This window comes from Gymnogyps californianus, chromosome 10 (genome assembly GCF_018139145.2).
Source record: "Gymnogyps californianus isolate 813 chromosome 10, ASM1813914v2, whole genome shotgun sequence".
Classification (NCBI taxonomy): Eukaryota; Metazoa; Chordata; class Aves; order Accipitriformes; family Cathartidae; genus Gymnogyps; species Gymnogyps californianus.
This window is the reverse complement of record NC_059480.1, coordinates 9809635-9825428: the sequence shown is the minus strand read 5'-3', so window position 1 is coordinate 9825428 and position 15794 is coordinate 9809635. Positions and strand designations below refer to the sequence as shown.

Here is a 15794-nt window from a genome sequence, read left to right as displayed (position 1 = left end):
GGCCCACTCACGCTTCCCTGTATGGGTGCCAAAACCTGCACCTTAACCCTAACGAAACATCTGCCTCAAGCCCAAGAAGTGGGATATCGACGGGGCGGGAATCTCTGCCAAAAAAACCCAAACAGAGCCAGCCGTGCCCCGTACAAGGCGCCCCGCGGGGCGGCCCGCAGGCGACCCCTGCCCCGCCGCCCCTGACTGGACCTGCCGCCCGCCTGGCTTGGCCCCGCCCCGCCTCCCCGCGGCGTCGCTCTCCGCCAATCAGCGGCGCCCTCTCCTCCCGCGCGCTTTCCCCGCCCTCCCCTCTCCGCCCGCGGCGACGGTGACAGCTCGGAGCCGCGCGGCTCCGCCCGCCGGAGAGGGGCCGACCGGCCGTCTCGCGAGAGCGGCGGAAGCCTCGCGAGAACGGCGAGGCACCCCCACCCCCCCCACCCCCCGCAGGCGGCGCTCCGCCCCGCGGCCCTCCCGCCGCCGCCCCCGCCCGCCGCCGCGGCCGGATCTGTCTCTCGCTGGCTGCTGGCTGGGCGGTGGGAAGGGAAGGGAGAGGAAGGGGGGGGGGGCGCTCGGCCCTGCGCACTGAGCGATGTTTGTCCGCCATCGCGGCGGAGGAGGAGGGTGAAGGAAGCGCCGCTGCCGGAGCGAGGGGCCTGCGCCGCCGTCTCGCCCCTCGCCGCCGCCTACCCCCGCCGCCCCCCCCGCCTCGGCCCGGCCAGGCTCGGCCCGGCCCTCCCGCCCTCCGCGCAGCCCCGGGGGCCGCAGCCCGGAGTGAAGGTCGCCAGCGGCCTCCCCCTCCCGGCCCCCGGCCCCGCTCCCGGGGTCTGCCGCCCCGCCGCGCGTCCCCCGGCGCCCCTCCGGACGGGAGGCGCCGCCGCCGCCGGGTCCGAAGATGTCGAACCTGAGCAAGGGGACGGGCAGCCGGAAGGACACCAAGATGCGGATCCGAGCCTTCCCTGTGAGTACCGGGCCTAGGCCGGGCTGAGCGGCCGCGCCAGGCCCCGGCCTCCGCCTGCCCGCAGGCCCCGCGGCCTCGCCGCCCTGTCAGCCGCGCCGTGTGCCCGGGGCCGCGGGGCGGCGAGCCGGGCCGGCCCCGGGCAGAGGCGGCCTCGGGCCTCGGAGGGGGCCGCGGGTGCGAGCGGTGCGGGGTGAGCTGTCAGCCGGCCGGCGGCCTCGGGCATCCCCCGTGCGAGTTGCGGGCGGGGGGGAACGTGCGGGAGCTGCGTCCCGGGGGAGCGGTGCTACCTGCCGCACGGCGAGTGGGAGGTGGAGCAACTCGTCCCCGCGATTATCGTCTCCCTCGTCAGTCAGGCAAATCAATTATGAAAATCCACGTACGGCATGGGGAGGGGAGGGGGGCTGGTTTCTTTGTTTTCAAGGAAAAGGCCTCAAAGAAGGAGTCGAAGGTTATATGCCTACATCAACATTAGTTAAGCCCGGAAGGGGAGGGGGTATTTATTTATGTCTTCTGGAGAGCTTCCTCTTGGTGAATTTATTTCACTCTCCGCTCCGTAAAAGAGGCTATAGGTCATATGATTATACGATTTAGGTGGCCCGATGCCAGCTGTTCAGAAGATGTTACTATAAACATCTAGGCACAGGTAACTTTCATGCATGTTCAATAGAGCCATGAGCATGCCATCCCTTTGAGTTATAGAGGGCAGTGAGCCAGATTATTAATGTATACTGCCATAAAGCTTGTTGTGTTTTGACAGTTGGTTCAATTAAAGCTTACAACAGAATAACAACTACAGTACTATTAATGGCATTGAGGAACGAGAGAAATAGAAAAGCTTCGGTCTGCCAGAGGATGGCCAGGAAGTGTGTATGTGTTCATTGGTGTATACGTTAAAAAGAAGATACTTACTTGAGTCACTGGCTTTTAAGGTTTAGCGTTAACTTTTTGATGCTATGTCTGATCCCAGTAGGCAGTACTGTGGAACTAATGCACCTTGCCTTTATAGAGAAACTGGACATACCTGTTTATCTTATTTCACTGGCAAGGAATATATCAATATACTTGCTTCATCAAAACTCTTGCTGATGAAATTAGAGAATTCTTTGTATTCTCAGCAAGTGGCTTAATCATAGCAATCTGATTTATGCTATTTTCCTCTTACTCTTTCCTCTACTTTTAGTCATTGATACTTGCATTTAGTGGTAAAAGTCAAAAGAAAAAAATGGGCTATGAAATTATGAATTTTAGCTGATGAAAGGTTTTTCATCTCCAAATTGCACTTATTTCTTTAAACAGCCTTTTTCAAGAATGTCAGTTTTGTTAGGACGTGTTGCATTATAGGAATAAAGAAAAAGACTTACTGCAATGTGGCCAGGGCTTTACTAACAAGTAGTAGGAAAATCTGTACAAAAATAAACCATGGCAGAAACATTATGTATGTTTTATAACAAACTACACCAAAAATACAGCAGTCTTTTAATTTGATAAACAAATTCATGTATTCCAACCATGAATATGTAGATATAGGTCGGCCAACAAAGGCAGACTTAACAATGGGATAAACTTCAGTTTGTGTTTTACCTTTTTCACCAATTTTGTAAATGAGCATATGAAATTAGTTTGGAGGGTGAAGAATGCTTGTACAGAGCTCTGCTCTTACATAAAGTTAAACATTGTCATCAGGTTTTTTTCTTCTGAAACTGTTTTTGCTCGCATTGCCTTTCCAGTTGCTTAAAGAATGTCTAGGTTAAAAGTTAAAAAAAAAAAAAATTATCTTCTCCCTAAAATAATTCAATAAGTAAATAGGCATCAAAGCCTACAGATCTTAAATGTTTGGTGACATCTATTGACAGCAATTTTTCAGGTGTTCACTTCAATAGATTTTCTTTTCTAAGACATTTTGTTGACAATCCTGTTGATAAAGTGTTTATAGAAAAGAAGCATGTACTTCGTTGAGAGATTTGGAGGGGTTTCTCTTTCATAATTGCATCCAGCAATAGCTGTAGTTCATGTAAAAATCTTAACGTGAATTTTGTGGAGGCCTAAGTGGTTGTATAGCTTTGGTCCTGCAAATAGTGCCAGTGACTGCAGTGGGATTATTCATGTCAATGAGGTTGCATTTGTGTGTGGGACAGAGTCTATATTTAGAAAGTGTACTATTTGTACTTCAGCTACTGATCTTCATTCTTTTATCTCAAATTTGGTGGTTCTACTTTTCAGTTCTGAATTAAGAGTGCTTCCAGAGGTGACTTTGTAGGCTGCTTCGATTTGTCTTCTTATTGATCATCTTTCCTCAGCAGGTCTACCTGTTTTAGATTAGTTTGCTTCTTGCATGGAGGTAGCTATTTACTATTATATTAAACTAGAAGTAGCCAAATTGGAGAGGTAAGGTTCCTGGAACATAGCAATGTTATGGTAACTCCCTCCCTGTAGGTTCTGGCTCTTCAATATTTTCCATTTTTCATATTTTTTTTTATATTTCTGTTATTGTTATGTTTTACAGTAGCTAAAGGAAGGGAGAAATAGTAATTTGCAAAATAGTACTACTCCGAAGTTTTCTTTTTCTACCTTACTAGAAACTAAGTGGAAATTGACCAAAACATTTGAAAACCACCAATGTTGTACCTAGAGTTCTTAATGTTTTGGAATTAGTTTTATTCTAGATTCCTTCTTTATTATTTCTTGTAATTAGTGGCAGATTATCTGTCATCTCAAGTGTCCGTTAATATCTGCTAGATCCTGGTATGTACTCTGATTTGCTTTTTCTTACCTCAAGGGCAATGACTTTGAGCATGTGGCATGCTGTTTTGCTGAAGTGGGTTGTAGAGTAATCAAAAGTAGTTGAGGAAAATAGTTTTCTATACATTTAACCCATTTTTCTGTTCACAATAGCAACAATGCATTTCTTTTCCTAATTTAAAAACTAACTTACTAAAAAGAAGTTTCTTGTGTTCTCTTGTTGGGCTTGACTTAAAGACAGCGATAATCTTTGCATCAGAAGTAGTCCAGATGAGGATGCATTCTTTTTTGAGACTTCAGACTTGGTCATTTTTTTTAAATCTAGAAAGAACAATAGAAATCAATTTTTATGAAAGTTTACTGTATATTCAGTAGAGCAAACTGATGAGGTTAAGCTTGTGCAGTTAAGTAACCTTATGTACCACCGTAGAAGACTTCCGTTGTGCTACTTTCAATAACTCCTTATGGTACTTTTAACACCTTCATAATATATAGCTGTTCTATATTTGTGTAAGGTTTATCCAGATAGCATTCAGAGTAGCGTTAAAGCGAGAGATGGACTAGTGTAAGAGGGCTTTTGAGTGAGTGTAGGTTCTTGTTTCTTAAGCAATCTTTAAACTGTCTTGTTTCAAATTCATACACACTGCAACAAATAGGAATATGTTGTGGTTGGACACTAAAAATAAGAAAATAATTTCTGAAATGTCAAGTGATTGTCAGTGATCTAAGTTGGATATAGTTTGTAAGTATTTTTTTAAAATTATTTGGAGGAGTGCAGTAGTATTTTTGCTGAATACACAGTATATGCATTATGTGAAAATCCAGGTGTGATGCTCCTACAAACATGAATGAATTGCACCTGTTTTGGAGAAGTGTTTGGGGTTGTTTTCTTCCCTTCCCTTGTTTAAAGTACTCTTGGGGTCTCAGATTGGCTCTTGTTGCTTAACTCTCAGTGAGCCCATTACTGCTGGCTAAAGGAATACTTTAAAAGCTCTCAAACAAGCTTGCGGCAAATCTAATTTTAAGATGATTTAGTTATCTGTGAAAAGTGGTGCCAAAGAATGCTAGATTTGCACTTACAACTTTTGGAGAGACGTGATGTGTATAAGGAGATCTAGCATGTATAAATTATGTTTCCTGCAAGTGTTTGAGCTGTTTTGCTGTGACTGTTTAGCTAGTGGAAAATAGTAGCCTTAAATGTGTTTTGATGGAAAAGTTGTACAAAGGAAAAATGCACAGTTCTTAGAGAAATAAACAGTATGTGAGAATTCGGAAAGCATTTTGGGAATTCATTTTCAAAATTTATACAAGTAATGTTAAACTGTATTGAATGAACTTTTTTGCAAGAACTCATTCTTCTCTCAATGCAGTATGTCAGTTGTCACCATAAAATTGGTTGGACAGATCTTTCTGAAAACCAGCATGACCCAACGTAGGTTATTGGGTTTGATCTTTATAGTTGGGGTTTTTTGAGTGCTTTTAGTAATTTTCATTTCCTGCAGAGCTATCTTTCCTCTCTAGAGCAATGCTACAAATTAGTGTTTTGCCAGTTCTCAGAACTATTCTGGTGGGTCAGTATTATATGGTTACATTATGAATTCTGGAAAACATTTAGAGAGATCCTACACATGCACTTGCGATTGAATGAGTCTTTCAGGTGTGTGGGGGGGTGTGTATACACACATAAGCTTCACTGATTCATTTTATTTGAAACACTTGTGCCCAAGAAAATTCTCATTTCATCTGGTCTTGTGCAAAAAGGCAGACAGCCTTTTGTTTCTTTCAACCCCATTTATCAATTGATGTTACTTCTTCCTCAAAGAAAGTTCTGTAAACTTAGAAGTAAATGGCTTCAACTTTTCCATGAGAAAGTATTAAGACTCATATTTTCATTGCTACTGCTCCTTTCTCCTGAGATCTAACAGCCACTTGTTTTAGGCTTTGTGTAGGCAGAAGCCTTTTTTTTTTTTTTTTTCTTTCAGGGAATGCTGACTGCTTCTGTGGTTTGTTTTGAATCTTGAATTGAAGATGCAGGTTGAGATGAGTTTGTTTTTTTTTTTTTTTAAATTTATGCTTCAACCTGTAATGTGTAGATGTATCAATTCAGGAAGTTGATGTAAATTTTGTGTCTTACTTGAGCATCTTACAGCAGATACACCATAGGAAACATGAACTGCGGTTAAATTTTTAAGTGTTCAGATTATGTAAGCAATACGTGTGTTTCTGCTTTGGTTTATAACCCTTAGAGGATGTGTGCTGTATTGGTGAGTGAATGGAGAGGCATGGAGGGTGGGATAGAATTGGAGGATGGTTTACTGTAGGCTTTTTCACTGCTGATTGAGATAATGTAAACCCACTGAGTGCTGCAAGACCACCTAGTTAACTTAGTGTTTTACATGGTTGGCTTTGTGAATCTTGATTGCTTTATATTCTCAAACATATTTATGAGAGCATCTTAGCTGTTAACCCATATAGTGTATACAGTAGTAATAAGTTAATGTTCACAACTGAAATTTTAGTAGGTTTAAAACCTAGAAATAAAACAGACCAAAAAACTAAAACACTGTTTAGCTTATTCAAAGGAAAAAAGTGTTGTTTTGATGTAAATTACATAAAAATACAGAAATACTTGCTGTTTACTGGACAGTTAATCTTATGAAGGCCTTCCAGTTTTCACAGATTTTTTTTTTTTGATGAAATGCCATGAGCAGACTGAATGCCCTAATACTACATTTAGAATTTTTAAGAGATGATAACACTAATTCCAGGGTAGACTTTGAGTAGTTGTAGGTGGTTTTTTGTTTGGTTGGGTTTTTTTAACATGCTGTACACACTATCTTTTAGTTGTGGTCTAACCTAATCGTATTAGAATTCCTGAGTTCTGTAGATGTTTGGATTTCAGTTGCAAATTTTCTTGTTTTTCCTTGTTAGCTGGGTCTTAAGTTCTGAGCAATCATCATTCCAGTTGGTCTGAGTTTTGAGTAAGTGCCTCTGCAGGGCATTGGAAAGAGTACTGCTGTTATGGATCTTGCCTGTATTTGAAATTTGCTTGATTTTCATGCAGGAGTATGAAGTAACACCACTAGCATTCTGTTAAGATTTTTATACTGACTAATTCAATTTGAGTTTTTTCAAGTGGCTTGGTAGGTTTTTCCACCCCCTCATTCTTGTGTTGTATAGTAGTGCATTATTAAACAGGAATTACTATTTTTTCCCTGGTAGTGGTAGGTAAAAGGGCTTTATGAGAGTTGCTGTAAAACTGATCAAGAGTTTTTGGTATTCTACATGAAGAGTTATAATAATAGTAAGTAACATAAAAATAGAAGTTTTTTCTAGAAAAATTATTACAATTTTTCAAAATTTTTCTTATTTTAATCTCTTCTTGGGCAGGTGTACATGGCATAAGTGGCAGCATTTCTCAGAATTTCAAATATGTATTCTGAAGTCTTTGGCTTTGATCTGTAGGACAGGTAGTCTTAGTGCAGGTGCTTTTACGTTTTCGTCACTGTGACTGATCTGCAGTGTCTGATAATCTCTCTGTAGGTAGTGAAAACATTTTATGATAGACTGGGACAGATTTTCTGAAGATAGTTTGATTGAGTCCATTCATAAAATGCACAGTGATTCTGTTACAGTCCAAAATAGATTCTTGACCTTGCACGTATGATCACTGGATGTTATCTTTGGTTTCTAGTAGCTATACATGTGGAAAACCAACTCTTGAGTAGAAGTGAGCTTGTATTTCTCATTCTGAGTCAGTTTTTGTGGAAACAAGGAGTAGGAAAGTACTGTAGTAGAAAGCTATAGCATGGCCAAGCATACTTTTTATCATATGATTATTTTATTTTTCTGAAGTGCAGTTAAAGCCAGTAGAATTTTTAAATTACTAATGGTTCTTTTGTGAAAGTGCAAGTACTGGCATATCAGCAGAAGTAAATACTGTTAGATGACTTAATAAAAGAACTTCCATATCGACATTTTTAACATATGCATTTTAGGGAAGGAAAAAAGTGCGTTTAATACCCGAGTACAGCAAGGAGGACAAAACTGTAATAAACATTGACATTTGGATGGTGCTTGCTGTGGAGTTGCCTAGATTCTTTAATAAGTTGTGCATAAAATTAGTGTTTGAGGGCTGAAACTATCTTACTTGTAGTTTAAATAAGATATAATAGTGTGTAAAATGTACACAGATAACTTGCTTTGTTTATGGTTATGGATGAGGTACATTTGTGGAAATGCCAATTTTTTGGTTTAATACTAATGAGAATAAACATAAATGAAGATAATAATTTAAATTATACGTGTGTATGATATAAAATTGAACTAGCTTATATCATCAAAAATTCATAACAGTCATTTCTTATACTACACGTAGTCTGAGTACAGGCTGTGCGTGTCTGTTTCTTACATTTTGTATGTGAAGAATCTTTATTGAAATAAATTCTTTTTACTTTCACACTACTTTTGTTTTTAAAGTGTTGGTAGCATCTGAGTGGACCTATTTTTTGATATTATATACGTGGATATAACTTCCATGTGTAGCTGTGGATTTTTTTTTTTTCTGTTGCAATCATTTCGGTGTTAGTCTTGCTCTTCCAGGCAGTGCTGATTTGTGCATCCAGTCACGGTGTATGCACTATATGGTACAAAAATCCCCCAGAGAAAGGTTACTGTCAGCATGCAGCAGTATCGATTATCTGTAAATGCATAAGTGATTTATTAAGTGTATCTTCCTTCCCCTCCCTGAAATAAGCTGAGAAACAAAATTATCCTCTATTGCCCTCTGTCTACCATAAAGTTTTATCTTTTATCTACTATACAAGTTCTTAAGTTGTTATGCTGTTATCATTATGAAGGAGGAGTTGCCATCAAGCCCCCAAAGCCTCTAAAGGCCCTTCTGCCCCCCCTGCTTTCTTCCTTCATCCCCCCCCGCCCTTTCTTCCTTCATGCTCCCTCCCCCCCCCGCCCCCCAATCGTTCATTGTGTTCCTTGTTTTGAAATGGCTTCAGGAAATGTGTCTACAATCTGTATAAATTGGTGTGTATTTCACAGATTTCCTCTTTAAATAGTGTTGATTTTTGAACAATTGTAAAATATTAAACTACTTGTAGGTTAATTGAAAAAAACCCAGAAGTAATTCTTGTGGGATTTGCATTGAAGTTGAGTGGGCAAGGAATGGGCCATTTGTGGTTCAGGGAAGCTTTCTGAATCCAGGTCGTCAAGGCTGGGAAGATAATGAACTAACACATTTTTTCACTTGGAGGGATGATAACCCTGAGGAGACTCGGTGCCTTCCACAGAAGGTACGGATGTGCAGAACAGCCTTGCTCTTTCTCCTGGCAGTTCTTAACTGGGATTGAGGCACGCAACATCTCCGTTATTCTTTAAAGTCAGTATAATGTTAATATTATACAAGTCATCAATATAAAAGACTTGCCAAAAAACCCCATGAATTTGCCTCTTATTTGCTATTTGTTTCTACTTTGTAGTGTTGGTATGATGGTCTTAAAACTAATAGTACGATCACATACTGAATCAAAGTTTTAAACTGTTTTGACTGAGGTTAAAGAAAAAGAAGTGTTTCTGTTGGTTTAGAGTTAGGAGTGATATGAGTAGCAGGCTGGGATGTAATAGGGGTGATTCTGCGGACAGTGACCCGTCGTCCGTTATGGCAGTTTAAAGACAACCTACTGCACGTTACCTGGAAGTGCAGTCCCACACTTGGCTTTTAAAGGAGATGAAGAGAGTCAGGGACCTAAATCCCATTGAAATTTGAGAGTTCCAGCAATTTTTAATCTTTGCTAGTAAATCTTGCTAGGTTATAGGTAAACAAACAACTTTCCTTTCTGCTCTTACGTCTCTAGTAAATTGGAAGTAATTGCAGTGGAAGAGGAATGAGCCACCTTCCTTCTGCTGCAGTGTAAGAGCCTGCACATGGCCAATTATCCCAAGTAAGCTGCTTTGAAGAAATTTGCAGTTGAACTTACTTTGTGGTAGTTTGCTCATAGTCACATAGTCCTCAGATTTTGAAAAGCATGTCCTTGGCTGTTCTAAGATTTTATTGCAGTGGAATGCTAAATGACTTGTATGAAATTTTTAGGATCTGGCCCTTGTGTGTAAATGGGGAAGGACATGCCCAGTAGTTTATAAAATTTTGTGCCACTGTTTCCACTGTCTGTCATTTCACCTTTGACAAGAGCCTGTTTGACAGCTACGGACACACAGCAGAGCTCTTGAAGTGCAGAACTACCTGTCTCTCCCCGTGCCTTGTAGACCTCCAGGATCCTGCTGACAGATGAGAGGAATGATTCACTCCCAGAAATTCAGCTCTTCTTAATTCCATTTCTACTGTTCTAATCAGGTTCAAATATTTTCTTTTAACACCAACTTTGTTTAGGGTAAAAACCTTAAAGCTATTGTATTTATTTCAAGGACATATTTCCTGCTGTTACACAAGCCTTTCAGAATTTTTTTCTATAACTTTAATTTGAGGAAAGTTGTCTTAGGATTGCTACTTCTTAAGTGAGTCAAGAGGACTCTGAACTCATTAGTCTTCAAAATATTGATATTCATTTTTATTCTTTTGGGCAGGAGAGAGGAAGTAGGCAGATTTTTGGTGTCAAATCTTTGTATTTATTCCTCTGTTTTATTCGGAATGGATTTTTTTGAGTTAAGCAATCCTCATCTGATATACATTTTTTCCTCACGTGTGTTATTTGCACCGGAAGTAATCAATACAACTACTGAAATAAACCAAAAACTTATTTCATGTCTGAAAATGCTTCTGTTACCTTGCAAAGTTAAACATGAAAGATCAGACTTTCTGAAGTGTAAACTTAGATCTAGACTTCAGCTCTAACAGTTTCCAAATTAGTAAGAGAAGTTTCAGAAGTATAGGCAGTTCTTCTTTACTACTGTTAGGTTGAAGCGTTCTTAGGAAAAAAGTAGTTTCATTATAGGTGTTTTATAATCCTCCTCCATTTTCAGACGCTATAGTAATGAGCACTGTAGAAATGTCATTGAATGTTTTTAAAAGAACCTTAGTTAATAATACAGGCAGTGTCGCTATTTTGGCTGTATAAGCACTTCCATTCTATAGCAGTGACAACTATCTTTTGAACTAGAACTTCCTATATTTAGCCTCTTACCAATTCAGTTCTTCTAGAAGCTTGAACAAAAGCAGTTAATTGTTATCTTTTAAATACAACTTTTTTAAAACAAGTTTCATAACGTGATGACAGGTGGGCAGAAGCTTGCACCATGGCAGGAGGAGATTTACTCATTTACAGATAATGCCTTTTGGTATTTGAAAAGACATTTATATTTGTCTGCAGATGCTGGGGGGAAAAAAGGTAACTTAAAAACTTGGATTTCTGTATTTTTAATTAAATACAATTCTTTGGGCAAAGCATGCAATTCTAGAATAAAGTCCCTAGTGTAATTAGTAGCACCTTTGAAAGTTTATGTTGAAGTTAATTTTGGTCCCTTTTCTTTGTTTTTCCCCAGTATCCAACCCTGCTGGAGGACGACATCCTTCAGTCCTTGCTGACTAAAGCATATGTGTATTTCAAGGGGTTTGGGTCTTGTGGAAAATAAATAGTAAGACAGATGAGTGTATAAGAGACAGAGTTAAGCTTCGTGTAAGTGATCTTAGAGTATTTACTGACTTTGATTATCCTATGTTATACACAGGATATGTATACATATCTATACACATTATGCACATACTATATGTGTATGTATATATACATACACATTATATATCCTATAACTTACTGATATAGTTTTTATACAGAACCTTACAGACTGGTCTGTGTGTATCCATATATACCAATAAGTGAATGAAAAATGAAGCTGGTGAGCTATCATTCATTTTTCATTGACCCACTCAGACAAGTAATATTCTGTTTTTTCTGTATTAATGAGAGTTCCGTTTTTATGTGTATTAATGAGAGTGACTGACTGAAGGTGCATTTTCTAAGTTAAGCATCATAAATTGCAAATTGAACCTATAAGTTGAGTTTTAGACAGCATAATGTAGTTTGTGGACTACCCTTGACAGACTTGCAGGAGAGGAAAAAGATAGGTGAGTCTCGTCCACGGACTTAAACATGTCGTGCAGGAGTCTGCACCTCTAATAGAAAAATTGAAAGAATTACCAAATCGGAGAGTCTCAAGGGTATTAGAGAGTAGTGAATACAGCTGGACTTTTGTTTTTAATTAAATAGGTGCTGTTACATACTACACTTCTGCTATTTACTGCTGACTAAATAAGTTGTCTTTTACAGTTGGGATATACTGTGAAACTGTTTTATGAAAGACTGTTGACCTTAGTCTTTGTGTATATGATGCATTCTTGTAGTTGCTTATTAGTAGTTACAAACACTTAGTATGAGTTAGTGTTGGGAAAGTGTGTGGAAGTCTGTAAATGGAAAGATGTCTATGTTCACAGAATCAGCACTGTGTAATTTTGTGTTTCAGTTGATATTTAGTTGTCTGCCTCTCCAGGTTGTCTCTATTGTTTTTGCATTTTGTGATGAAATGAAACAAAAAGTTTTAGATTATCTTTTGCCTTGTGTTTATTCAGTAACTGATGGCTGCTCAAATTTACATAGTTCATAGTCACAGTTCAGATGAAACAGATGTTTGGGAGGAGTTGTTTTTCTCATTTTTTTTTTCCCCCTTTCCCCCAGGATATTATGTTCCACAGATTTGCAAGACTGAAGTTGAGAAGGGGCATTTGGGAAAAATGAAGAAATTGTATTAAATAAAAGTTGAAATCTAGAATAAGTGAGGTATGTTGGCAGTTCAGGATTAGTCTCATTCTTCTGAATCGGTTCCTAAAATATGAAAGAGAAATGAGTCTCTGATCTTTCTTTAACTTTGTTCAGTCTCCTGAACATGTCAAAACTGTTGCTGCAGTTATGACATTTTCTATTAAAGACTTGTTTTAAACTTTTCATATAGGCTGTTAAATTGCTATTGTGTGGTGAAGCACCTGTCAGGTGTACCTATAATGCAGACAAATGTTACCTTCGGAGAGGAGGAACAAATCTTTTTGTCTGGGCTTTAGGTTTACTAGAAAAGGAAGTTCTTGGAGAATATTACAGTTTGCAGTAAAGCTTATCAAAACCAACCAACCGACCCCCTTCCTCTTCAAGCCCCAACGCCAAAGCAGCACTTGTTGCATGATGAGACCAGCAGTGCTCTGAGACAGTGCCTTGGAGGTAGACCAAATCTGTCAATCACTACACAGGAGGTATGACTCCATCTTTTAAGGAACAGTCACTTTTTAATCTACTTACCTCTTCAGCTCCATGCTGGCAGAATAGCTTTCCATTGCTGCAGAACCCATTTAAGCAAAGTGGAGAAGGAAAGAGTTTTGCTAAAATCCTGCAGCTCTTGGGTGTTCCAGTTGACAAAGAGGATTCCCTTTTTTGACTTAATTACGCGTTCTGCTTGCTTCTGCTGAGTAAAGCCTGACAGAGCTGGGAAGGAGAGGTGGATATTGCGATTCCTGCGTTTCTACTACTGACCAAGTATTGTCATGGAGACCTGCCTAATCTACAGAGGTTCGAGCCTTTTTTGGGGTCAGACTAGTGTTGCTTTTTCTCTTGGCCTTTGTGGGATTACTCTCAGCACTGGTTACTCAGCTCATCTTCTGAGTCTGGAATGGAGCACAGTACAGGCCATGAATATTCCTTGCAGGAGGAATCTGGAGAAGTTCAGTGTAGAGATTGCCCACCCAAACAAGGGTAAGGCTTGAATGTCAAGGGATGAGTGAAAAACAAAACACAGATATTAAAAATAGTGTCAATATTTAATGTTGTAAATGATAACTGGCAGATGCCATAAGGAAACTATAGGCATAGATTCCCCACCAGCACACACACCCTCTGAGGGAGTATAATAGTGTAGTAGGCATTTCCTGACACTCCTAGGAGATGTGGATAATACCGGACCATCATCTCCAGTTGTTGTTACAGGTCACCTAGGAGCAAAAGCCTAGTTATTAGGACCAGTTTTGGTAGCACATTGCTATGACTTCCCTGTGACTCTCTCAGCAGATGGCCGAAGTGGAGTAGTAGCTCAGATGGAGGAGAACAGCAGTAGGTCAGGGTGCCCCTTAATTTCTTCATGCTCCTTCTCTTAGCTTCCAGTCATGTTTTTTGATGTGTAACAGTCAACCTGTTCAGATAACACTGTTGAGGAATTTTGTGCCTGGTGTTTTTGGATGTTCAGAAATTAGTTGTGTTTATTTGTGAGTGTGTGTTACGGAGTGGTTTGCTTCTTGACGTACTGATGTGTCTTAGGCAATGAGATGTGGCCAATGTATCCTCTTCCAGATATGCTCATTGCTACACATTGATGAAAACTTCAGAATTCAGAGAAATGTGAATATTGAGCTCTCCATTTGTCATTAATAGGAGTACATTTTATCTGCTCTGTAGTTGAAGAATATGTAGTTCCGTATCTTAATATGCCATTTTTCAGAGATATTCTTGGAGCAAACACTAGACAATATATCCCTGTCATTGTAAATTCTTGTCTTTTAAATTAACAATATTGGAAGGGTTTATAAAAATTCAAGTAGTGATTAGGTTCTGAGGCAGGAAATGTGCTGCTCTTGCCCTTTTCTGGTATAACCTCAGCCAAGCTTCATCCAGACTGAAGAATCCAGGCTAAGGATGCTGAGTTATTGTGTAACAGACTATTTAATGCCATCTTGATGAATGCCCTGTCTTGAAATGGAAGTGAAGACTGTTAGTTTTGACAGCCTCCCTTGCCTCTTGGACTGTGGGTCAGGACCCCTGCGGTGAGAGTTTTAGATGGCAGCAGTCAGCCCCTGCTCATTTCGTCTGTTGAGGGATGGGAAATGGGGGAGAGAGAACAGGCTACAATTACTAGGTGCAGTGTTTACTCCTAGAGCTGCTAACTAACATTAATTGTCGGTATCCACTCACTTCCTTCAAGGTAGAGAGGGTAAACACTTGTATTCTGCGATTTCAATCTGTTCTCCCTCCAGTGCTCTGGGGTGTTAGACCTAAAGGATGTCATGGAAAGGAACGAGGCAGGTGATGGTTGTGGTTTTTGAAAATTTTCAGAAACATTGCTCTGCAGTAATAATTTCCAAATTTATTTGTTTCACCTGGTAGTGTGTAGACTCATGATAGACACTCTGCAGCTAGCCTGTAGAAAAATTGAGTAGTAATGTTTGTGACTTTTTTAAAGTAAAAATGTCCTGCAAGTGTGTTTACAGTTTGTTAAAACTTCTGAGAATTAACAATGGCCTGTTTGGTCTGAGTTCTTTGTGAGAACTTTATAGAACTTGTCTAGAAACTCATTCTGCAAGAAGGAAGCTGTGTCTAGTCACTTGTCTTGTGAGTACTAGTTCATGTGCCTCCTGTTTCTGCTGGTTAGTAAACCTCTGTGGATACTCCTACCAAGATTCTGTAGGACATCTATTACCTCTTCCTCACTTCTTTCTTAACCACATCTTGTTTAAGAAGACTAAGTAGCTACTTCCAGTAAAAGTAAGCTGGTGTAAACCATCGAGGATTCAGCAGGTTCTTAACAGTTTACTCCTGTAACTGCCTTTCCTGACAATTCACAGCACTTCAAGCATGGTTATATAAGTAAGAGGAGCAAGTTCTGTAGTGTTAAGGGCAAAATGACCAACTGACAAGAATATGAAATGAAGTTGCATTCAAAGGAGACAGTGTTGTAAAAGCTAAATTGTATAGAAATTACACCCCAAAGCATTTATTGCTATGCAAAGTAATCTGGATTTCCAGCAGTAGATCTGTTTGATGTTGTGTGTGAATCTGGGAGTTTTAGTGTTGTTCTTTGACTGTAGTTGGTATAAGCTAGGGAACAAATGCCTGGTTCCACTGGTGACCACAAGCATTTTGTTGCTTACCTTTGTTATCCTGTGATGCATTTCAGTTGGAAGACTGGTACTGGCGGTTTTGATAGGTCACACTTATTCAGGGAGCCCTGGTTTTCTGGCTTCCTCAGTGTACAGCTGTAATGTGTATCACTAAATCACAGAATGGTTGAGGTTGGAAGGCATCTCCGGAGGTCATCTTGTCCAACCCCACTG

General features: G+C 40.2%; 1 protein-coding gene across 2 annotated transcripts in view; it reads left to right on the top strand.

The window, feature by feature from the left end:
• The first annotated feature begins 564 nt into the window (after window positions 1–564).
• CUL3 (cullin 3) overlaps window positions 565–15794 on the top strand; it is a 59788-nt gene continuing 44558 nt past the window's right edge. Inside the window, exon 1 of one of the 2 annotated variants that reach the window (XM_050902296.1) lies at window positions 565–949. In XM_050902296.1, coding sequence (XP_050758253.1) covers window positions 884–949 — 66 coding nt within the window. In that variant the 5' untranslated portion in view covers window positions 565–883. The remainder of the gene's footprint in view (window positions 950–15794) is intronic. The other variant, XM_050902297.1, reaches the window with a different exon arrangement.